General features: G+C 36.6%; 2 protein-coding genes across 2 annotated transcripts; both read right to left on the minus strand.

Moving 5' to 3' along the window:
* Positions 1–4,237: 4,237 nt before the first annotated feature.
* Positions 4,238–5,309, minus strand: LOC115970019 (basic blue protein-like). The gene is made up of 2 exons (XM_031089674.1): positions 4,995–5,309; positions 4,238–4,490 (listed from the first exon to the last, which is right to left on the minus strand). Exons 1-2 carry the CDS (start codon positions 5,179–5,181, stop codon positions 4,288–4,290), a joined length of 390 nt encoding a protein of 129 aa, XP_030945534.1. The 5' UTR covers positions 5,182–5,309; the 3' UTR covers positions 4,238–4,287.
* Positions 5,310–16,522: 11,213 nt separating this feature from the next.
* LOC115969761 (inositol 2-dehydrogenase/D-chiro-inositol 3-dehydrogenase) lies at positions 16,523–21,620 on the minus strand. Its single transcript, XM_031089372.1, has 7 exons — positions 21,214–21,620; positions 20,745–20,915; positions 18,899–19,063; positions 18,666–18,830; positions 17,486–17,620; positions 17,043–17,140; positions 16,523–16,908 (listed from the first exon to the last, which is right to left on the minus strand). The coding sequence occupies exons 1-7, from the start codon at positions 21,406–21,408 to the stop codon at positions 16,719–16,721; spliced, it is 1,119 nt and encodes a 372-aa protein (XP_030945232.1). The 5' UTR covers positions 21,409–21,620; the 3' UTR covers positions 16,523–16,718.
* Positions 21,621–25,389: the final 3,769 nt, after the last annotated feature.

Genomic DNA, 25,389 nt, shown 5'->3' on the forward strand with positions numbered 1-25,389 from the left:
AAAAATAAAAATCTCATAGTATAACACAACAAAACAAAGGTAGAGAATCACATTGGATAGAATAAAATATGCTAATATTAATATGTTTGTTTAAATAGTAGGGTTTTAGGGTATGAAAATTTTATAATTATAACCTTAGTAACGAGGGGCGGGGCGGGGCGGGGACGGGGATGGGCAAGGCGGGATGGGTCTAAAAAGCCTAAACCCATCCCCGCCTTGCCCTGTCCCGTGGTGCGGGGCTAAAATCTTGCCCCATCCCTACCCCACCGCCTTTGCAGGGTGGGGAAAACCCGCGCGGGGTGAAGCGGTGAGGGGCGGATTAAGCGGGGCGAGGAAAAATTGTCATCCCTACAATTGAGAATACTCCAATGCTTAACTTAGCAAAATTCACTTCTAATGGAAAAATGTTGCAAGTTAATATTTGGAATTTTTTAACATGCCCTTTACCTGAGTTCTTCTTTCCCTTTTATAGCTTGCTATGGATGGGCATAGTTATGTCTGTTAATCCTGCTTCTGGATGTTTTTCTCCTGAGAATAACGTAGCATTGATTGACATTGATGATTACCTTAACGGTGTAACGGATAGCCGTTAGACAATCATTACACTGGTAACTATTCCGGCGCAATTATTGGTTCATAGCTGTCCTGTGGGCATTTATCCATTCTTTAATGAGTGGTGGTATGCTTCGTCCATGAAGGTGATGTATGTTGACAGAATCTTGTTCCCCGCTTTTGTCACGAACATGGCTAAGCTCGTCTTTCATCTATACGACCTTTATGTCGATATTCGTCAACTTATATGTGCTCTAGTATCTACACGAGTCAAATACATGATACATATATATATATATATATATATATATTTATATAATTTCAAATGCTTAATTGAAAAAATGCTCAATCTATCAAATCTTGGTGTAAGCGACCTAAATCAAAGAAGCAATTAAACAAAAAAGTGTAGTTCTTACAAATTTGAAAAGGAAGGTTTGAGAGAATGATGGTGGATGGGGTGGGAGGGTGTTGGGCCAAATAATTAATTTATGGACAAGACGTGACAAAATAGGGAGAAGTCATGAAAAAAGTAAAAATTATATGGATACCTAGGTGGAATTAGAGTAAAGTCAAGTTTAAATTTCAGAAGAGTAACAAGTGGCACTGATCTAGGGCAATTCTATAAGATAGTGGGTAGTTACCTTGAGGAAAGTATGGGTAGTTACGAAGGTAATCAAACACAAGAACACATGTTAAGTGAATGAAGGTAGCAAGGCAACAGTTGCCTCAAGGTGGTTATAAGAGGTTACCAAGTCTTGCTAGCAATAAGACACTTGGTAATAGATATCAATCAAAGAGTGACACGTGAAAGCGGAACTAGGCATAATTGTCAAAACGTCAAGTATAAGAGGAGGCTAATTCTGTAAGAAAAGTACACTACGCACTACCAAGAACACACTAGATCACTTTTGAGATCAATTATATTTAGATTCTTAGGAGATCTATTAGTTCTTAGGCAAACCAAATAGTCCTTAGGCTTTGTATGAAACTTTACGCCTGTAAGTTGCTTCATTTGGACTTGTGATCTTATTCAATTAAGCATTAGTAAAGTTTGATGCAATATTTAAGTGTTTGTTTATGTTGGATCTGAATTCCTACTTGCTTTGAATCAATTTGATGTTAAAATATTCACTTAGGCTTTAATCTGTTGGAATACCTATAATTTACTTTACTTCAAGAAGATTTGCTTTGGATTAGTTCACTTTGAGATGCACTTTGAATCTGTTTAGCTCAATTAGGCATAAATCACTTCAATTTACTTTGAATCAATAGTTGTAGTGATAACTTAGGCCCTTTAATTCAAACTTAGTCATTTAGGAACTTTTTTTTTTGAGAATCTAGTCACTTAGGAACTTGATCACTTTGAATTTTCCCATTTTCATTGTTAACTCGGGCATTTCCCAAATAGTCCTCTCAAGTGAGGCATTATTGGACTGCAAATCTTGGGTTACAGCAGTATCTTAAGGTCCATTTGGTTAGAGAAATAGAAAAGTGGAAGGATAGAATATGGGGAGAGAATGAAAAAGTTGAAAGATAGAATATTTTAGTTTTTTCTTATGGTGTTTGATTGGAAGTGGAAAAGTGGAGGGATAAATTTTTTTTTTTTTGGTTTAGTTGAAAAGAAAAATTATATAATAGATGTGGGGCCCAAATAATTTATGGGCCAGACCCATTTACCCGTAAGGAGACCAAAGGCCTAAGCCGAGGAGGGCTATGGCCCAAGCTCGACAAGATAGCCTTGGGATACAACCGAGGACAGTTCAGTCCTCGGTAGACCCAAAGTCCCACCGAAAAAAGGGGTAAAAACGGTATAGAACTAAAACTTGGAAGAAAAATCTAAAATATCCAAGGAAAGCTGCCCTTACTGCCATTCAATACTCTGAGCCTGACAGAGCCGTATTCTTTGGCTTTTACAACCACCCCCAACAACTTTGGGTATGAACTGATAGGACAAGTATCAGCCTTGGAAAGGTTGACCCTATACGTGGATGAAGGACAGTGAACGCAGACGAGTATAAAATGAGAAATAAGTAACCTAGAGAGGGGGCTGGGAAAAATGGCCAAAAACCAGAGCCTCCCAGCCCACCTCCAGGAGAAAGATTCCAGGGGTGAAGAAAACTTAACCACGCATGTACACCACGAAAAACCCACCACCTGGTGACCAAGGCCTAGCCTTTCAAACCCACGCTCTACAAATGATATTGTTTAGGCCTTTTCACGTGCTAACCCGACACTGTTACGGTTCGTTACGAATCGTGTCCTTACAATAGAAAATGTAGATTGCATAAATTTACTCTCATGCCCCTATTAAATAAAAAAGAACACTATTTTTTATTAAAAAATTGTGTATGCATTGGCACTGCATTATTAAAATTAAATAAATAAAAAAATACAAGAACCCAAAACGAACTGATGGAAAAAACGGAATAAAAAAAAAACTAGAACATATATAAAAATAAAAATAAAACCCGAATGAGAACTAGAAGTTAATAAAAGAAGAAGGAAAAAAAAAAAAATATATATATATATATATATATATAAATAACAAGGGCCGTTGCAAGGGGGTCCAAATTTGTCCAAAACAAAGGGCTATGGATTTTTTTCTCCAATTTTTTCCCTATTTTGAGGAGATAGCATTTTGATGAGAAATTATTAAGTCTTTATAGGAGACCGTATTACTTGTCCACAATTTTACTAAAAAACTCACTTATTTTGTTTTTTGAAAAACAAACATACAAACACAAGAGAGAGAGAATGAGGTTTTAACACAAATGTACATCACTTGTTTAAAATTATTAAGAAAGTTTAACTTTTTTTTTTTTTTAATCATAAGTTGACTCAGCAATTTTAAATATGTGAAAGTCTTTTAATGAAATGATGAATAAGTAATGTTGTCTAGACACCAAACGGTATAATTTCTCTATTTTGATGGACTAAGAGAAAATATATTAAAGCCCACCAGTTTTCTCTTCTATTTCTTCTCTAACTAAACAAAATGATACTCCCAAAATCACCCCAACCGGACATGATTAAGTTTCACTTGGAGCAACTAAAACAGTAATAAGAGACCAAAATTAATTTTTTTTTAAATTGATTTATAATAATCAGATGGGGTGGAGACAGATGCCAGAGAGAAGGAAGGGGTGAGAGATATTTCTAAAATTTGGTCGAGTGAGTTTAACGAAAGGGTTGCATTATATTCGCTGGATTGGATCATTCGGCCAATTTTTTACAAAATGGCACATAACCTTCGGTCAGATAGCCAATTCCCATGGAATTCGTCTTTTTTAAAAACTGTGCTATTTTATATCCTATAATTCTCATAACATAATTTTAAACAAACAAAAAAAAGGTCATATTATGTTACGGCACGTGAAAGGACAGGATTATTGCAAACGTTAGGGGACAATATCTAAATTGATAAGAGGGGGATAAAAAAAGTAGTGAAAAAAAAAAAAAAAAGACAAGTTTATGGCGCGGTTTGGTAACAGTATTTTAATATTATTGTTCAATTTTCAGTGTTATAAAAATACACATTTGAGTATTATAAAAATAAATACCAAAAGTGTTATTATTATTTAAATACTAAAAACTATTATTTAAACAACATCACCAATCAATCCGAATCTTCAATATTCTTATTGTACTAAAAAAAAATTATTATTCCAACGACAATGGAAGAAAATATCCAAATACAAAAACTTATTATATTTGACAAGACATTCATGGTTCTTATCAGGCTGCATTAATAGCAATTCTCATCCCGTATCCACAATAATCCGGGACAGCACATATAAAGTAAGTCGTACCCTTCTCTACTACAACCCTGTCATGCCCAGAAGAATAAGTCTTAATCGGATTGAAGTTTGAGTAGCAACTATCGAATTGTGCTTTATTCACCTGCTCCACTTTGTAGAATGGATTGGAATAGTTGAAAACTGTTTCCATAAACCAAAAAAAAATTCAATTTATTAACAAAGTTGTACTCCAAGAGTTTGAATTAATGAGTAAAGCAGGTTTTATTATTGATTTTCATTTTGGCTTGCAATGCCCAATCGTATATATCCAAAAAATTAAAATATTATATATTTGATTCTGAAAATATGAGAATTAAAGGATATACACATGCATACAGGGCATAGAAATTTCTCTTTTCAAGAAAACCCAAGACATTTTGAGTATAATGATTAGGTATTATGTATATCTTTTATGTACCATTTATGCTTTTTTAAAGAAAAAAAAAAAAACTGTTTTTGATTTCATTATTGGACACAAATAATATACTTTCAAAAAATATTAACCAAATAATAGTGTATGTTGGAATTGAAAGGCTTAAAATATTTCAGAAATCAATTTAAAGTACAATCTGCATATTATTTGGTAGTTTTTCTCTTTCCCTTTTCCTTTATAAATTTATGAAGTTGAAAATAAAATGGACTTACTTAAGACATCACCGGCTTTGAAGCTCTTTCCATCAGGCCAACGAAAAACCGAAGGATCCAGATCCCATCCTATCTTACCTCCCACAATGTATTCGGTTCCCTGGGCGTTTTCGCAGATGATCAGTATGTAGAGAAGACCAATTGCAACAATTGCATTTTTGCTGACTCCAAATATTGTCGAAGTCATCTTTGTTCTTTGACTCACAAACAAGTGCTTGTGCAACCTCAAGTATATATGTAGGGCAATGATGCTATAGCATAGAATCCATATTTATAAGCTAATGAATGGGAATGTTACAAAATATTTTTGGGAAGGTGATTGATGGACAAGATTTTTGGGAATCTTATCTAATCTATTATTTGGTGATTTTTTAAGATTATCCATGTGTATTAATTAATCAAGTCATATGAAAGTCATGTGTCTAAAAATATCACTTGGTGAGTTGGAGGAAATATCCTTCAAACCAATTTGAAAGTAAACTTTTTCCATGATTAAATGAGTGTAAGCTCAAATTGACAATTTTTTTATAATATTTTTTGGAATTTGGATGCAATCACATTGACAATTTTGAGTCGTGCTAACCACGTGTATGGTATTGCATCAAAAGGGCATTAAGACAAGGTCCATTAACAGATCACGTTTATCTATTTTTGTTAATTGATTCATCGTGGTCAAACTTTTATCGAAAAAGTTTCCAAATCTCACATGGAGAGCAGACAAATGAAGAAGGAAAGGGAGGAAAGAAAGGTAAGAAGATAGGTAAAGAATAATATATGGACAAAGTTTGACCAGAGTCTAGAAACTCTTTTTTTTTTTTTTTTTTTGAGAAAAAAGTCTAGAAACTTGTTTGTAGCTTAGAGGTACAACTTAATCTAATATCTTTTTATTGAATGTGAATTTTGATAAATCTACCACTGAATTATATTTTCTTCATATATTTTCCATACTTGCAAAATTTTCAGAATATCAAAAATCAATAAATATGCAATCAATTAAGTGTTTAAATTGCAAGTTTTTGTAATATAAAATTAAGCATAAAAAATAAGTTTATGGATCATATAGTAAATAACGTTTGATTGACACAAAATTTTACATGTGTGTTAAGAGCGTAAAGAGCACGCAATCTAATGGTTGAATTTTCAAAATATGTAACAGTATTAATTATTTAAAGGAAGTTGTAGTCTTAGGCTACATCCAAATTTGAGTCAAACTTTGTCCATAATATATCTCCCTTACATACTAGGAAAGGAATTTGAAACAGAGTAAGATACTCATTTTAAGAGTAAAATCATTTCAAAACTATTTATGTCAGATTCAATATTTTATATGGAAAATGTTATGTAGCATCTCTTAAAAGGGTTTAAATTCAAGAAAAAAAATGTAATTATTTACCACCATGTATCCTTTGCGTTATGAACACTCCACAAGTACATGTACAAGTTTTTGTGACGTGAGAGGGTGAGGTAAGGGCTCGAAGTTAAAGACTTCAAGTATCCATGAGGTAGTAGTTTCACACATAGACACACATTTATATATATATATAAATATATATATATATGTATATACACTTAGATTAGGTCAGCGTAAAATTTCTATACACTTAAATTAAGTTAGCGTTGAATTTCCATCTCAAGTATAAAAAAAATTACTTATATTCAAATGTAAATTCATATCAGTGAGCATTAATTTTAAATTTGACATTCTAACCATTCCTTTTTTAAAGACTAGACTAATTAAAAATTCAGTTAACACTGGTCAGTAAACAACTAGACCTAATATGATTTTTTTTTCTCACTTTTATTAACTTTTTTAAATATGAAATTCAATCATTATAATAGTTATTAATAGACATTTTTTTAATGATTATGTTTATATATGGAAAATTATTGTATATGTAAGCATTAGGTATTTATTATATTTTACCATTTACATAAAATATAATGTGCTAAGTTTTTAATGGAAATTTTAAATACAGAATGGAATTTAAAGTTAATTAAATATATATATATATATATATATATTAGCCTAGAATAATGATGTGTAAAATTATAAAGCCTTAAAAACTTATTTGGCATAATATTATAAGATTAACCAAAGTTAAATGTCTTTGATTTTAAATATATATATATATATATATATATTAATTATTATAGATGCATTAATAGATTATTGGGTATATATGGTTGGCTACTATGCATTAATAATATGACATAAAGTTGTTTTTTAAATTATACACATAAATATAGAAAAATTTATGACATGTTTGGTTGGATTTTTAGTAATAAATATTCCTTAAATTGAGAATGTTTATTTTTCTCTATGATGTTTTATTATTATTTAGAAATTATTATATTTCCCAAAATACAAATTATCTCTATGTGCATAATAATTATGATAAATATAAAATTATTATGTTTCTAAAAATACAAATTTGTGGTTTTACTCCTCTTTAAGAACCAAATACACTATTTCTCCCCCCCCCCAAAAAAAAAAAAAAAAAAAGAGAACCAAATGCGTTAAATTTAATAATAATAGTTGATACCACCACTCACATTTGGCGCGATAGTCACTCCACAAGTATAAGTGTTTGTGGGGTGTAGGGTATGAGGGATAATGGCTGGGGTTCAAGTCTCCAAGAGGAAGCTTCACATACACATACACTTATGGCATGTTTGGATGGAGGGGGGAAAGATGGTGAGTGGAGGGGAGTAGGGTAGAATTGGAAAAAAATATAGAAAAATTTATGACATGTTTGGTTGGATTTTTAGTAATAAATATTCCTTAAATTGAGAATGTTTATTGTAAAGACACGATTCCTTTGCGGCCCATTAACATTTTTGAGCTCACACACGAAAGATCCCTCACAATATGATTTGTAGAGAGTGGGCTTGAAAAGCTTGGGTTTGGTCGCAGGGCGATGTTCCGATCCTGATTTTGGAGGGATTCCTATAGGAAAAGGAGTTGGGCTTGAACATTTAAGCCCTAAGGCGTCGCACCCTATGGGATGGGACTCCTCGGAGTTGATCCGAGGACCATTGAGGCCTTATCCCGATTACCCAACGACGGACTTTTTTCAGTGAGGTCCGGTGTTGTTGAGAGGTTCTCCCCCATGTAGTCTTTCTTTTTCGGAGGTGGGATGGGGCTCTCCTTAGATTTACTTACTTTCTTCTTTTATACTCGTCTGCGTTAATTGTCCTTCGTCCACGTGTAGGGTCAATCTTTACAAGACTGATATTTGTCCCATCAGTCTAATCCCAGAATTGTTGGGGATGGTTGATAAGGCTGCAGAGTACGGCTCTGTCAGGTGTTGGGTCTTATCTGGAAGGGTAGTAAGGATAACTTCCCCAAAATATTTTGGATCTCCTTACAAATTCGTCCCTATACCAGTTTTACCCCTTTATTCCGGTGGGATTCAGGATCTGCCGAGGACTGAACTGTCCTCGGCTGCCTCCCAAAATTGTTCTTGGTCCATGAATTATTGGGCCCCACAATAGCCCCTCAAAACCCTTTTATCCGACTTCCGGGTTGGGAAGGAGGGTTTTGGCAAACCCGGGCCCTTAATGTGGCTTATTTAGTTCAACCCCGCATTTATGTGAGCGGTTTTCCACCTGTCCAGGAAGTTAGCCGGTTTTCAAGGGATTCCGTTTAATCTGCTCGTGATCTACTCCTGCCGCTTGGCTGTCCCAGACGCGCCCTTAATGAATCCCCTTTACGAGGCTCATTTATGTCCGGCGGCTCATCTGATAAAGTGGGGAAATGGAACGGATGCCTCTTTTTTCTTCAGATTCTTTAGGAAACTAGAATGCATTTAATACCCTCCGTTTTGCCCTTCCTATAAGAAGGCAAGCAGGAGGCCATCACTTTCGTGCAGACCCCTTTCCTTCCTTCTGAGATCTGAAACTCGTAGCCTCCTTTAGCGTCTGCTTAGCCCGTTTGTTATACACCATATCAGTATACGCTTACCATAACGAATGATGAAGGAACCATGCCCCTCCTCAAAACACCATGTTCTGATAAAGCTTGAAATGGCTCGATCAGGGCAAGGGTGGCGCAGACTTAAGATCTGTCCCGCCTCTCTTTCAGTCAAAATCCAAAGTAGGGGCTCGTCACGTCGAATTCTCGGCGTGACTGAGTCGAGAACACCCAATATCAGCACCACCCGGCTCCTCACGAGCGTACCTAACATGGCACCAGTGTGTTAGGAGTCAGGGTTGAGGCAGGGGCGAAGTGCTTCTGCTTCTCCCTCTCTTTGCTCACTGGTGCCCTCCTCCGCCTTCCTCTTATAGTCTTCCCAGCACCAGTTCCGCCCTGGTGCTGTCCTTCTCCCTCTTTTACTCCTCCCTTTGTCTCTTCATCTCTCCCCCTCTTCTTCTCCTCCTTCTCTTACTCATGTCCTCCATCTTCTTCATTGATTTCTTCCTTACTATTTCCTTTTTCTTCATTTTTTTTTTTGAAGTGAGTTCCTCTCTTAGTATGAGCAACAATGAGGCAGAGATTGGAGAGACTTTGAAGACAAGTTTAAAAGGCGCTTGACCGTTTGCTTATTTGTACTGTGGATGTTAGTGCTGCTTCGGCAGCCCCTCTTTTGTATAGGCTTGTTGAAGCCCCTTTTTGTACATTGTAATGATTTTTCATATTAATAAAAGTTGTTTCTATTTCATTTTGCATGTTTTGTCTCTGTTTTATAAATTTGCAAGCGCCGCTCGGCACAATAATATAGCATCTAAATCAATGACGACTAAGACCAAAATACTTAATAATAAAAAGATGTTGCCATAACTTTAATGGAAGTGCTTGGCATAATAAGGCAGACCAATAAAAAGTAATACTTACCCCCTTGGCTTTGGTCCGAGGACCATGCAAGGCCTTGGTTATGTCAGAACTCGTAATAATAATAATTTTTTGTACTTGGTTTCCCCATAGGCTTGAGTCCGAGGACCATACAAGGCCTTGGTTCTGCCCCAAAACTTGTAATAATAATAATTTTTTGTACTTGGTTTCCCCATAGGCTTGAGTCCGAGTACCATACAAGGCCTTGGTTTTGTCCAAAACTTGTAATAATAATAATTTTTTGTACTTGGTTTCCCCATAGGCTTGAGTCCGAGGACCATACAAGGTCTTGGTTCTGTCCAAAACTTGTAATAATAATAGTTTTTTGTACTTGGTTTCCCCATAGGCTTGAGTCCGAAGACCATACAAGGCCTTGGTTCTGTCCAAAACTTTATGCTCTCCCTTTTTTTTTGCACTTGTCTCTCCTCAGGTGTCTCATAAGCTGCCAAGCAAGAAGTTGTCCTCGGCAACGGTTATTCCTTGGTGTGGGCCATAGTCTGTGGGCTTCCATGCAGAACGGGCCTGGGCCGCGAATTTACCAGGCCCAGAAATTAAGAGGCATTTCCGCAGTCTTTGGTCACGCGGTACTTTTTGGCGTCCCAGTGTTCGAGGTGCGCCTTCTCGAGGATCTTCAAATCCTACGGCTGAGGATGAAGTTGGAAATTGAGCCAAGTCTGCTTCGTCCGTAGCGTTCCTTGGAAACTTGCACGAATCAAATGCCACCGGTTAACTTCTGGGTATAAATAGGATAGGGGATCACTTCACTTGCACATGAACTCTCCTGCTCTCCTCAGAACCATATTTCTTCCATATCCGCGATCTCTCTTTCTAGTGCCACTGCCTTAAAGCAAGATGTTTGAGGCGTGGATGGGGGTGAAAGGTCTCCGCGTGCTTCAGAGGCACCGAATCCTCAAGGGGATACGGTATGGACAAGGATGGCACAGATTCGAGCCAGTCCTCCGTTTTGACAGGAGGAAAATGGGGTTCCTCCCTCTTTTAGTCAAAATCCGAAGCAGGCTCTGGTCATGCCAGATTTTTGGTATGTCCGAAGAAGGAATTTCCGCCATCAGCGCCGTCTGCCTTGTAGCAGGCAAATTTTTGCGGGGGCTTCCCAACTTCCGGCTCCCTGCACCTTTTCTGTAGATGGTGTTAGCCTGAGGTCAGGTTCTTTGGCTGCCTGAGTTATGGGCATGTAGAAGCGTCGAGGAATAGTTTCCTTAGACAACATCTTGGAACAGTAGCCAATCTCTCCTCTGAGCTATCTCCTCGGCATCATCTTCACTCTTTTGTACTTTTCTTTTGCTTACGCAGTTAACTCTAATGTAAGCTTGTTTCAGCTTTTATTGTACACTGTACTGTTCTTTTGTCTTAATAAAAGATGTGTTTATTTCTTTATACATACTTTTTTTTTGCAACAACCACTTTGGGTCGGAATATTAAGTCTAAGCCAGCCTTTAACAGTATTCTGGGCAGAAGAACACTTTAACACAAACCCTTATTAGTTTAAACTCGCAAATATTATCAAGTATAACAATGGTAATCCTCAATAGATTAAATTCATGGAACTAACCGAGATAGCTGTTGAGCGCTGCGCGATGCACGCTAGACCAATTCCCGAGAACGATAAACTCTAAACAATTCGTCTGAGATGATAGTCGAGTAGCGAAGGACTTTGTGCTTTCGGGTAATATGCTGTACCGTAGCGCATCATTCCCTTTGGTACGGGGGATCCGAGGGTAGACCGGGGAACCCGTGCAATTAAGGGATTGACCCAACTGTTAACGAGGAGTTCTCCTCGGATGGATCTTGAGGTTTACGTGCCATAGTACTTGGTTTCCCCATAGGCTTGAGTCCGTGGACCATGCAAGGCCTTGGTTCTGTTCAAAACTTATAAGATTTTCTTTTTTGTACTTGGTTTCCCCATAGGCTTGAGTCCGAGGACCATGCAAGGCCTTGGTTCTGTCCAAAACTTATGATCTTTTTGTACTTGGTTTCCCCATAGGCTTGAGTCCGAGGACCATGCAAGGCCTTGGTTCTGTCCAAAACTTATAAGATTTCTTTTTTGTACTTGGTTTCCCCATAGGCTTGAGTCCGAGGACCATGCAAGGCCTTGGTTCTGTCCAAAACTTATAAGATTTCTTTTTGTACTTGGTTTCCCCATAGGCTTGAGTCCGAGGACCATGCAAGGCCTTGGTTCTGTCCAAAACTTATGATCTTTTTATGTACTTGGTTTCCCCATAGGCTTGAGTCCGAGGACCATGCAAGGCCTTGGTTCTGTCCAAAACTTATAAGATTTTCTTTTTTAGTTGAGTCTGCAAGGCCTGCTTTCCCCATAGGCTTGAGTCCGAGGACCATGCAAGGCCTTGGTTCTGTCCAAAACTTATGAGATTGTCTTTTTTGTACTTGGTTTTCCCATAGGCTTGAGTCCGAGGACCATGTAAGGCCTTGGTTCTGTCCAAAACTTATGATCTTTTTATGTACTTGGTTTCCTCATAGGCTTGAGTCCGAGAACCATGCAAGGCCTTGGTTCTGTCCAAAACTTATAAAATTTTCTTTTTTGTACTTGGTTTCCCCATAGGCTTGAGTCCGAGGACCATGCAAGGCCTTGGTTCTGTCCAAAACTTATGATTTTCTTTTTTTGTACTTGGTTTCCCCATAGGCTTGAGTCCGAGGACCATGCAAGGCCTTGGTTCTGTCCAAAACTTATAAGATTTTCTTTTTTGTACTTGGTTTCCCCATAGGCTTGAGTCCGAGGACCATGCAAGGCCTTGGTTCTGTCCAAAACTTATGATCTTTTTTGTACTTGGTTTCCCCATAGGCTTGAGTCCGAGGACCATGCAAGGCCTTGGTTCTGTCCAAAACTTATAAGATTTTCTTTTTTGTACTTGGTTTCCCCATAGGCTTGAGTCCGAGGACCATGCAAGGCCTTGGTTCTGTCCAAAACTTATAAGATTTTCTTTTTGTACTTGGTTTCCCCATAGGCTTGAGTCCGAGGACCATGCAAGGCCTTGGTTCTGTCCAAAACTTATGATCTTTTTATGTACTTGGTTTCCCCATAGGCTTGAGTCCGAGGACCATGCAAGGCCTTGGTTTTGTCCAAAACTTATAAGATTTTCTTTTTTGTACTTGATTTATTTTTTTTTTTTCGACCATAAGCCCCTACACCAGGGCGGGGAAAGTTGGCTCGAGGCTGGAAGCCCCTAGAGATGCCCGCGCCCTTAGTACTGCGAGGCGTAGCCCCTAGCAGAAGTTTTCGTCGGAGCGACAACTATATGTCGCCGGAGACGGAGGAGATCTCAGAAATTTCTGCTTGCCAATGAGTTGATTTCACCGCCACCTGCGCCAACGCGCAAGCTTTCCCACAGACGGCGCCAATTGTAAGGACACGATTCCTTTGCGGCCCATTAACATTTTTGGGCTCACACACGAAAGATCCCTCACAATATGATTTGTAGAGAGTGGGCTTGAAAAGCTTGGGTTTGGTCGCAGGGTGATGTTCCGATCCTGATTTTGGAGGGATTCCTATAGGAAAAGGAGTTGGGCTTGAACATTTAAGCCCTAAGGCGTCGCACCCTATGGGATGGGACTCCTCGGAGTTGATCCGAGGACCATTGAGGCCTTATCCCGGTTACCCAACGACAGACTTTCTTCAGTGAGGTCCGGTGTTGTTGAGAGGTTCTCCCCCATGTAGTCTTTCTTTTTCGGAGGTGGGATGGGGCTCTCCTTAGATTTACTTACTTTCTTCTTTTATACTCGTCTGCGTTAATTGTCCTTCGTCCACGTGTAGGGTCAATCTTTACAAGACTGATATTTGTCCCATCAGTCTAATCCCAGAATTGTTGGGGATGGTTGATAAGGCTGCAGAGTACGGCTCTGTCAGGTGTTGGGTCTTATCTGGAAGGGTAGTAAGGATAACTTCCCCAAGATATTTTAGATCTCCTTACAAATTCGTCCCTATACCAGTTTTACCCCTTTATTCCGGTGGGATTCAGGATCTGCCGAGGACTGAACTGTCCTCGGCTGCCTCCCAAAATTGTTTTGTGCTCTGTATTATAGAGCTTGGGCCACAGTTCTCCTCGGCTCGGGCCTTTGGACTCTCTAAGGGTAAATGGGCCTGGTCCATGAATTATTGGGCCCCACATTTATTTTTCTCTATGATGTTTTATTATTATTTAGAAATTATTATATTTCCCAAAATACAAATTATCTCTATGTGCATAATAATTATGATAAATATAAAATTATTATGTTTCTAAAAATACAAATTTGTGGTTTTACTCCTCTTTAAGAACCAAATACATTATTTCTCCCAAAAAAAAAAAAAAAAAGAGAACCAAATGCATTAAATTTAATAATAATAGTTGATACCACCACTCACATTTGGCGCGATAGTCACTCTACAAGTATAAGTGCTTGTGGGGTGTAGGGTATGAGGGATAATGGCCGGGGTTCAAGTCTCCAAGAGGAAACTTCACATACACATACACTTATGGCATGTTTGGATGGAGGGGGGAAAGATGGTGAGTGGAGGAGAGTAGGGTAGAATTGGATAAAAATAAGCTAATTTTGTACTAAATCTACTCTACTTTATTCTACTCCTCCTTTAGCAAAATAATTTTTAAATGTGTGAATAGTACCGTGGGACCCCTTTTTAATAAAAAAAAGTTGTTGAAAAGTGAGGTTTGTGGGTCCCGTAACTAAAAAGTTGCTAAAAAGTTGATTAAGAGGTGTTGGAAAAGTTGCTGAGGTGTGCACTGTTCACACCTTTCCAGTCAACAATCACGGTACAAAGGAAAAAAAAAAAGGTTGAAACGCATTTTGCGTCCAAACATGGACGCAAAACGTAGTACCCAAACGGAGGTTCAATCCAAACAGACCATTAGATTAATGTCCTAAATCTATTGTCTGTCCCTATTGTGGTCTAATTTTAAACTTGGCAATGGCATATTGGCATGTTTAATGAATGTGCTTCTTACGAATTAATTTATTATCTTCAATAAAAATGGCTAAATGTCCTAAATCTATTGTCTGTCACTATTGTGGTCTAATCACACTTGTTCGAATTGTTCCGTGCTTCATGCTAAATAACATCAAATCTCTATGTTTTCACATGGTTACAAAATTTCAGAACTTAGGAAATGTGAGAGCTATATATGTGTAACTCCTTGATTGCTGGACATTATTTTCAATTCGTAGTGTCAATTAGGCATGTGCAATAACCTGCCCAAACCGTTTAACCTACATTACCCTGCACAAATATGATATTGATTTCCAAGCGAGTTAGTCAGGTTCAACTATTAAAACAAGAAGTCAGGTTGGATGGCGTGTTGAGTTTTTTTAAAGCTAACGATACTTGACACAATCCAATATAAATTTTATATACATATACATATATATATATATATATATATATATATGCTCATCTCTTTTTAGTTTTTATCTCATATCAAATATTTTTTTATCTTTTTTGTTAATACCATGATTTATATATGTTAACACTAAAAATGAAAGATAGTTTCCCAACTCATTTGTATGTATATATAGGGATATGAATATGGTACTCCATTTTTTTTATAAGAAAATTGAAAAATATTCAAAACTTAAGTAGTGTGTACTTGGATCTATGGAAAAGTTGATCACTTCCTAATTCCTATAATTTCCTTCAATGATTTATAAGATCTAGAGGAAATACAACTTAAATTTAGTTGTAAATAGTAAAATAAATTTTAAAATTTAGTATATAACACATAACTAAAGCTAACCCGTCTAATCTGTGAAGTCGAAACCACCCAAATTTTCAATCAACCCGCCATTTTTAAGCTTGGTGAGTTGAAGGTGGTTTGGAATATTTTTCCAACCCGTCAATAGCAGATTGGTTAAAAAAATTTCCCTGCCAATCCGAACTGCTCAGTCCTAGTGTCAATAGATATATGAGTGATGTGATTGGTTTCTTCATTCTTGTATTGCCTAGAGTCCTAGACCTCACTCACAATTTTATTGTTTGCTCAATCTTGACTCTTAACACACTTCACACAGCACGTATGATCTCTTCGCATTCAGGTTTTGTGGCCCACTTCTCCTCAAAACTCTGTGGTCTGTGCCCCCTCTTTTTGTGCTTTACTTGGTTTCACGTCTCGACTAATACGGGGACATGATAGGAAATAGATTTGGGGACATCAGGACATGATAGATCACACCACTGCTGAACCATTGAAGCCACTCCATACCATAGTAGCCGTTGCTCTATCAAGCCTCTCTTGAATATTTGCTTCCCCACCTCAACCATAGTAAAGTCCATACCCCTATATCTAATGTCAATCAAATGGCAGTTATTCACAAAATTTTATCATTTTCTGTTGGGGTAACTACCTTGTTTCTCCTTTTGCTCCAGTATTTCATTGAAATCACTAAGGCAAAGCCATGGGGTTGTGTCCATAGCTCCTAGGTGCTTTAACAATTTCCCCTACTCATGCTTCCTCTGTAAAACCAATTAACCACCATCTTCTAGAGTCATCAGTCTCAACGTGGGCATCTATCTATTTGGTGTTGGGAATAGCTTTGCCCTTTTTACTGGTTCAACTACTTCAAGAATTTACAGTTCCTTGATTGGCTAATTAAAAATCACGATATCATAGCATTTTTATTTATTTATTGTGCACTGGGTTTAGGCATTGACCCAAAAATAAATCTGTTAAGGTTAGCAGAAACAAGGAAAGTAAAATTTTTGCATTATATGGCAGACTTTTATTATAGGCTAATCCCTTTTAATGTAGGCCACCCGATATACAATTACAGCCATTTCTACACCTAAACAAAGGAGGAAGGGGAAGATAACTGAATTACAACTTCCACGGCCACCAAAAGATCAAAATTCAAACAGAAGCACTGCACTATTAATCCATGACTTCCGCGATGGGAACAAATCGGCCCTTCTCTATGGAGAGCTGTGCTGCAACTCCTATAGCAACTGAAATCAAACCATCTTGCAAACCCACTGCAGGAGCTTGGCCACCTTTAGCTCGAACTGCAGACAAGAAGTTAAGGTGTTCCAAGTAGCTAGACCCATGATGCAGCCCATCATATCTGAAAACCAATTGATTGGGAACTTAGTTAAAAGAATTGACATATATAAAGGCTTTCCTTGTAGTCATGAAAATTGGAGTTTCCATGGATGTTCACAATTTAAAACAATTAAACTTTTAGAGAAAGAAACCCACTTTATTCGGTCATCCTCAGCTTTTAAAGTATGGACACCATCTCTTCCTTTCTCTCGTGTACCAAAACGTACAATACTCTCAGGAACAAAGGCCTCCCCCTGTAGCATACTTGTAATTTTAATCAAGCTGAAAGGGAAAACACATGCATTCCCCTGCATGCATGCACAAAACAAAAGCAAATACTAGAGAGGTCACAGGGAAATGCAATTAATGGTCGCAACTGATGAAATAAGTCACTGTGTCTTATACTGGTCCACCAGAAATTCAAGTGGAAATTCCATAAGAGGCAACTGCATGTGGGAGGTAATCATGAAATTCGAGTGGAAATTCATGTGGGCAACTACATGAAATAAGTCACATTGTCTTATACTGGCCCCCGTGGTCACTTGTCACTTGTCACTTGTGGACACACTGCAAGTGATCAGAGAGGGAGAGAATTTTACCTTCCCAGTGTCACCAACAACAGATATTTCTTGCTCATTTTTACTGCCTTCAGCAAACATGCAGAGGTCGAGCATCCCTCTAGAACCATTGTCAAATTCAACAATAACATATGCATTGTCAATTATATCTGGTACCTGAACACAAAATTTAGTGAATAAATGTTTAGCAAAAAAAAAAAAAAAACTTAGTGAATAAACAAGAGGGTGAACAAAACATAGAGGGCTCCAAAATTCAAAGATCTGAGATTTCAGTAGAATGAAGATATTTTCCAGAGCTTCTGTTCAGAAACTTCAGGTACAATATTCTCTATTCAAAACGCTAAGTTTCCAGATTGTCATTTTTATCTAAATGACAGCCAGTCATTGCACAACAAAAGAAACATATATTACCTACTTTATTAACATGGTAGCAAAGTATGTCTTTGAGCTTGTTTTATGCCTTCTTTTTACCAACGGAAAAAAAATAGTGATTAGATTTTTACAAATTAGAGTCCCTGGTATGCATGTGAAAGTGGGAACCTAAAGCCACAGTCATGTCTTATAGTCCATGCTCTTATAGGAAAGTGTTCTCTGTCTCTCAAAAAGTGTTGTCTGCCATTGTAGAGGTCTTGGGGTGGAGGTAATAAATCAGTAGAAGTATATATAAAATAGAAATAAAAAATAAAAACACACACAACTACCTGGTTGAACTTCACTAAATCAAAAAATGAAGTTCCATCATCAAGGTTTCATTTTCTTTCTGGTATAATGGGATAATAACATCTTATTTTATTGATAGTAAATTTGGATAAATATCATCCATTTATTAGAATGCAAATGCTAAAAGCAGCGCATCTTTTAACCCCTCCAAACGACATAAACAATATTATCTACCAAACCATGCTTGAAATAGTATAAACATAATAAATAGTTTCACATGAACAAGGCATGGAAAAATAAGACTATGCTCAGCCAACTTGCTTTATTTAAGTGATTGGGAGACTGGTTGTGACAACCATGTGAACCAGTGGTACAGTTTGGAAGCATGTTCAAATTAAATTGGGTATATGACTTTCTAATTTCTGCAGGATTCAACACCTTTAAAATGTTAACAAATAGCTAAACCTGTAACACTAAATTCTTTTCACGCATTCCATTTGTTTATAACATCCTTGCCAATTTTTTATCACGTCAAAGTTACCTTTCCATCATATATTTCATCCTTGTGATTAACATCAATAGCTCCAGAAGCCATCACACGGACAGGATTTGCACCTGCAAACAGCCTCATCAAATCAAAGAAGTGGCAGCACTTTTCTACCAGTGTTCCCCCTGAGTTAACATTGAACCGGTTCCAATTGTTGACCTATCACAAGCATAAGTCTGTAAGATGGATTTCTACACTGTAAACATGGAAAGAGTTCAATTATATACCTTAACCAAAAAGGGAAAACGATGTTCCCGGATTGCCACCATTTTAACCTGTCCAAGATTTCCGCCCTTAACTATTTCTATTAGTTTAGCAACAGGTGGCATGTATCTGTACTCCAGACCAACTTGTACAAGAATATCCTGCCTCTTTCTAGCAGCATTTACGACCTAACTCCAAAGACAAAATATGAAATACATCAATAACTTGAGGAAGACAGACAGGGAGAGACGTTCCGTGCATAATCTGGATGTTTACTATCATATCTAGACAAACATCATTAATGAATTCAGTAAAATATGTGCATGTCAATGAAATGAAAGCGGTGAAGCCACAGGATATTACTAAGAAAAATATCTCTACTATACTTCAAATTATACTCTGATCAGGTTTGGGTGCTAGCCTAAAATAAAAAACAAATTCTTTTTGCATCCATATACAAAAACAGTATACCTCTTTCTTCAATTTTCTACGCTACTTAGACACAGTTCATCCACGATTAATCTTTTAGCAATAAAAGAGAAAGTTTTTGAAACCCCAATTACTCCTCAATCAAAGGCCAAAAGCCTCGTAGCCCAGTGGCAATGCCTCCCCCATTTGTTGAAACAATTGAATTACACACACACACTACTGCTCAATCAGTGAAAAACAAAAATAAGTAATTAAGCCTAGGCAATCAACTAGATAACAGGGTAGCCTCCAAACATATAATTGGTATGCTCATGTAACAAATTAGATAACTGAATATGTAATAAACAGAGAAAGAAACAACTAAAATACTGTGTAAATCTAGAATCTAAAACAAAATGGAAGAGCATGCAAGTCTTACTAAATGTAGAATCTACACAATTGTATTCAAATGTAATTCAGTTACAAATTATAGCTGAAGGCAATCAACTAACTAATGTAGAGTGCTGGTCAATAAGTTATAATTCTGTTTGTGATAAACTTCAGTCATTTTATTCTATATTTTTTTCCTTCTTCTCAACACATTGCAAAAAAGAATTTTGATAAAATAGTATTGGACCAAATAAATCTAGAGATTTTCCTTTTTCTGCTAAACAAATAAATCGTGAAAGTTCACTACTTTTTCACCATGGCTCATCTGGTTGTCAAGGAAATTCAAACCTTAGAAGCAGTATTGACTATATCCATTAGCATTATAGCTGTAGCACAGAAACAAAGGTACCTTGTTGTCAATCATGTTGCACTTCTTTAAAATGAGGAAAATGACTTACATTTTTATCTATGTGATGCAAATTTCCAAAATTAGGCTAACTGTCTCATTAAGGAATCACCTTCATGACATGGAAATGCTACAATCTAATGAATGCTGCCTCAAATGACTATAATGCCTAAGTTCGCATTAAACTCAACTCAGTCAGGCCTAAGTGATTGGTTCTCTATTCTCATACATTGATCATGCAAGTGCCCAGTATATCATTCAAAAAAATGGTGACATATACTACTTTCATCATGGATTCATGGAACAAATTGGTTTTGTTTAGTAAATTATTTGCTTTATGTGTCATATTGGTTTTGTGACCTTTAAACCGCATATTCATCTTCCCATTAATTCCTGAAGACTGAAGTCATAAGCCATTGACCCAAATCAAATTCTAGACTCCCTACCACCACAGGTTAGCCACCAAAAAGTGAGACAATTTGTGACAATCCCATAATCGTCAATTGAACAAAGTTCAAGTATTTAATACAGCGCATCTAAACAAATGGGCATGATGTTCCAAAACAGCTTCCCAATCTTACATATACAGTGTGATTTGTTATGCTATACAACATATAAAATGACAAGCCATAATAATAGATAAGCTCTATGTAGAGATTACTAACCTCTTTGCAGTGAGCAACTGTCGTGCATAATGGCTTCTCCACCAATACATGATGGGGTTTCGGGTGGTTGATGATATCCATAAGAATCTCATAATGGGTCATGTTTGGTGTTGACACAACCAGTACATCACAGAGACCACTCTCCAATAGCTCCCGGTGCCCTGAAAAAACCTTTATAACTTTTAAAGGTCATTAAAACCTCTATTAAGGCATTAATTCTTAAACTAGTGTGCAAGATAAGAACCCCTAAAGAATAAAATATACTCATTAGGACTTTGAATGTTTTGTAATTATATGAGTAGTGGCAAGAAGAACTACCACATTTAAAATACCAAAGTTCATGTGCCCATCATTGATCCAATTAATTAAACAACAGTACTGTGAATAAAAATACAAAATTGAATAACCCAAAAAAAAAAAAAAAAATCCCATCTAATTTTATATGAAATCGAATGCAAAGCAATAGTACCTTGAGTGGCCAATTAAAGGATTGAGCTAATTGCAGGGCAAGGTCTTGGGAAGGGACATGGGGGTCAGCTATGGCAACAACAGCTACGCCTTCTGTGCGAAGATGATGCAGATTGATGAGGTGTTCTCTGCCCATCATTCCCACACCGATGATCCCGTACTTCACTGTGCTGCTTATAGCTACAGCTGCAGCCATGGTTGATAGTTGACTCGAGATTCTCACACACTCTTCACACTTTATGTATGCGTTAGTTTTGCCACAGATATACAGTTAAGTGACGGTTGCATTCTATTTTCTAGTGACTGGTTTGGCCGTAATCTAACAATGGAGTCTCTTCCTTTTTTTTCACTAGTAAAAACGACCAAGGGAGAACAAGATTTATTCAAGAGAATGGAATGATATTAAAAGAGGAAATAAATGAAATAGAATGAAAAATATGTAAGGGAAAGAAATGGAAAATAAAGAAATGAAATGTAATTAAATAATCTTGATTGGATGATTGGGGGTAATATAAAGGAAATGGAATGGAATATAAGTAATCTTATTGAGAATAATATAGAGAAAATAGAATGAAATCATTTTATGACAATGTTACTATTAAATCTTTATTTTAAAATAAAGAATTGAATATATATGAGTGTTTATGAGTTTTAGTAAAAAAAGTTTATTAAATTTAATTATATTTCCTCTCATTTCTTCCAATTTTGAGAAATAAAAATTTAAGATTTTAAAGAAATAAAGAGGTATAAGTGTTTCATTCCCTTCCACTTACACTTAGTTTGGTAAAACAAAAGGGGAGGGAAGGGAAGAGAAAGGAGAGAAGAGAGGGGAGAGGAGAGGGAAGAGAAAGGATAAGTTTTTTTCCTTTCCCTTATTTGATTTGTAAGGGAAAAATGAGGGGAAACACACCTTATTGATGGGTCCCACCATAAGTACTCTCTTTTATCTCTCATTTTCCTCCCAAATTGGGAGGAAAGCATATGGTGGGCCACAAAGGAATACGTTTCCTTTGTTCATATTCCTTTGTTTTCCTTTCCTTCACACTAATCCCTCCTAAACAAACAAATTAATTTATTTCATTTCCTTCCCTTTCTCTTCTTTTCTTCCCAAATCCCTCCTATACAAACAAAGGGTTAAACTCTCAAATAAGAGAATAGGTTTTCTATTCCCTTCATTAAAACTCTCAAACACAAACAAAGGAAGGGAATAATATTCTAAAATTATTCTTTTCATTCCCTTCCATTCCATTCTATTCCCTCCTCCCAAACGATGGCGAAGGAAATCGTATCGTTTCTCCTTGTGTAAGGCGTTTACCCTTCTTCATTTTTTTTTTTTTTTTAACAAAAGCCCTAAAGGCACTACTTTAAGAACTATTTTTTGAAACATTTTATAGAAAAATGATAAAACAATTAATTTTGTTAACAATTTTTTATATTTCTAATAAAAGTGGTGTCAAAACTTTCCATTATAGTTTATTAATAATTATCCTAAGGGTATTCCTTAACATAACCATTTTTTTATAAGTAATATGATATTATTAAGAAAGAAAGGGAGGCACACACCCCAAAAAAGGCCGAGATAACAAGGGGGAACCTATCCATCAATTTCCTTACAAAAGACCCACGGAAGGATGGAAGAGATGGGTTGAAGTCCCCAATTTGAAGAAATACATGCCCAACGAGCTAAGTGATGAACAGGCTCATTATATAATCAATAACAAAAGGAAAATTTTGCAATAAAAAAGTAAGGAAAAAAGGTTGTGGATGTTTGAGATAATGGAAGAGATTTCCCATGGAGGATCAGAAGATGAGCAAATTATAGAATCAATAACAACCTTGGCATCACCTTCAAAATTCACAAACTTAAAACCAAGATTTATTACTATGGACGTAGCAAGGAAAGTGGCTTTGGCTTCACCCCAAACAGGGGATTGAGAATGTTCCTTTGCTGTAAGTCGTTTACCTATTTTAAATTTTAATGTAATCTGAATATGGGGCAATATTTGATTCCAAACACTATGCGAATTAGCATGCCAAGATTTAAGCTTAACAGGTTCGTGTGTGTTGGGGGCATTTTTTCGTCACCTATATGATGTTAGGGGAGTCAAGACTAAGACCCGACTTTAGGCTTGGAAGTTGGAACATGGCCCAAAGGCTATCGGTGAAGTGCGAAAGGCCCATTTTGCTCAAAGTCTAGGTTGCATCCAACAAAGATTATAATAAGGTCCCAAAAATACCTCCTGCAAAGATAAGCCAACACAAAGAATGGCCCATCACAACAAGTGCTTAAATAATAGTCTAGTGGTAAGTAAGGAAATGTCCAACAGTAGATGTTTGGAAAATCAATAAATGTATTTGCATAGTAAAAATTATGCATTTCCTTCTTAGTTGGTTAATATAAAAGTGGGCACATTATAACAAGTATACAAGAGGAAAAATGGTCCAACAATGAAAATGACAAACCTCCAGCGGTAGATGCTAACAGATTAATAAGTGTGTTTACATGGTAAAAATCATATATTTTCCTTATTATTATTAAGTCAACATAAAGGAAAACTTTCATAGTATCCAAAACATTATGACTTTCATCATAATAACAATAAACAAGGATTAAAGGCTTCATATTTACAAATAAAAAGAGGAAAAAATAGGATGGAATAAAGGGAGAAAGTAATTCTAGCTCAAAGCAGCACATATTAAACTAAGATTTTTGGAATATATAAATGTGGGGCATGAATGGTGTAGTATAGACTATTTTTGAGTGAGTGTGTATTTAAGCTTGTAGTGGTGTGATGGAGTTAATGTTGAGGCTAAGACTTTAATGGATAAAGAGTTGTTTGTGACTGATTAGGAAACATTTATAGGCTGTGAATATGCAGAAAAAGAAAGAGAATGTTTGAAGCTAAGTGAGTGTGGACTAAGGGGAATGATTTATAAGCATGGGGAGAGTTGAACCACAAGCAAAGTGGCAAGAAATTCAGAAATTTTAGATTGGTTTGTTGGTGTCCATTTTAAGGTGCTGAAATTTTATGAGAAAATAGAATGTGATGTTTATGGGTAAGTGTATATGAGCATTTATGGACTAAAGACTAATTTCTAAATTAAGGGACTGACTTATGGGCTGAAAATAGTATGATGGGTGAGGAATTTTATGATAAGATTTTGTTGTCTTCCATGAGTTGATTGTAGTTCCCTTTTATAATGAAACTTAAGGGGTTGATTAGCAAAGTCCAAAAACATAGGATTGATCAGGGGTAGGACAATAAACTTAATTGTCCTAGGATTTGGCCTAAAATGGGAGATTTGCTTTTGGGGCTGTTATGCTTCTTTGGGCAATGTCACATATGGGTAAAAATCAGTATAATCTTACATTAAATGCTAAGAATTCTGAGATTGTGTTCAACCAATGGGATTAAGGCAGGTATTAAGAAGGAATCCCAGTACTACAACTGAGATTTGGACCCTAGGAAGTAGAATTCAACACCCCAAGTCAAGTGTCAAAATTAAGTCCACTTCAGAGGGTTCCGTTGGAGATCCCTTTATGCCCTCCAAACCACATGTTTCCAAATTTTCCTCTTTAAGATTCATGGGCTTGGTTCATAAACCAATTACATACATTTTTAGTAATAAAATAAACTATTTGGTTGGGGATTTTATGAGCTTGAAGGTCTTGGTTATGGCTTTCTTAAGTAGTGACCAAAACTTGGGGAAGAAGGGCATTTATTGCCCATTAGCCTTTAGATGTCAGCCTCTGGTACCGTTCACGTTAGAGTTGGCAGAGGAATAGGTGGCCAGCTCCTAATTTATTTTGGGAGCTTGGTTGCTTTTTGAGGTGACCTCCAACGGAAGGCAAAACAGAATGGAGTTTTCCAGTGGAGTCAGTTTGCACACATAAACTGTTTTGGCTGAGATTTCATGTTGGGTTTGGCCATGAGGATTGAGTATTTTGGTGGGCTTTTGACTTGGTGGTTCTCTCCACTTGAGTCTATTCTTTTGCTTTCTCATTATGAGCCTTACAAAATAAACAAAACTACCATATATTGCCATGAATTTTTATTCCACATGGGTTTTAGTTGTTAGTAGAAATAAAATGAATTTATGAGTTTTAATAAATATTTATGATAGGTTTTGGGTATTAATTTTCATGGGCTTTAAATAACAACTTGTATGGTTTCTC

The sequence above is a fragment of the Quercus lobata genome, chromosome 12 (assembly GCF_001633185.2).
Source record: "Quercus lobata isolate SW786 chromosome 12, ValleyOak3.0 Primary Assembly, whole genome shotgun sequence".
In the NCBI taxonomy this organism is placed as follows: Eukaryota; Viridiplantae; Streptophyta; class Magnoliopsida; order Fagales; family Fagaceae; genus Quercus; species Quercus lobata.

Bases quoted from the DNA above. Each gene is read 5' to 3' on its own strand.
- LOC115969761 (XM_031089372.1), bottom strand. From the start codon at position 21,408: ATGGCTGCAGCTGTAGCTATAAGCAGCACAGTGAAGTACGGGATCATC. The intron at 20,916-21,213 runs GTACTATTGCTT...AAAGTTATAAAG, and splicing joins CCTTTAATTGGCCACTCAAG to GTTTTTTCAGGGCACCGGGA. The intron at 19,064-20,744 runs GTTAGTAATCTC...CTTTGGAGTTAG, and splicing joins CAGTTGCTCACTGCAAAGAG to GTCGTAAATGCTGCTAGAAA.
- LOC115970019 (XM_031089674.1), bottom strand. From the start codon at position 5,181: ATGACTTCGACAATATTTGGAGTCAGCAAAAATGCAATTGTTGCAATT. The intron at 4,491-4,994 runs GTAAGTCCATTT...TTATGGAAACAG, and splicing joins CAAAGCCGGTGATGTCTTAA to TTTTCAACTATTCCAATCCA.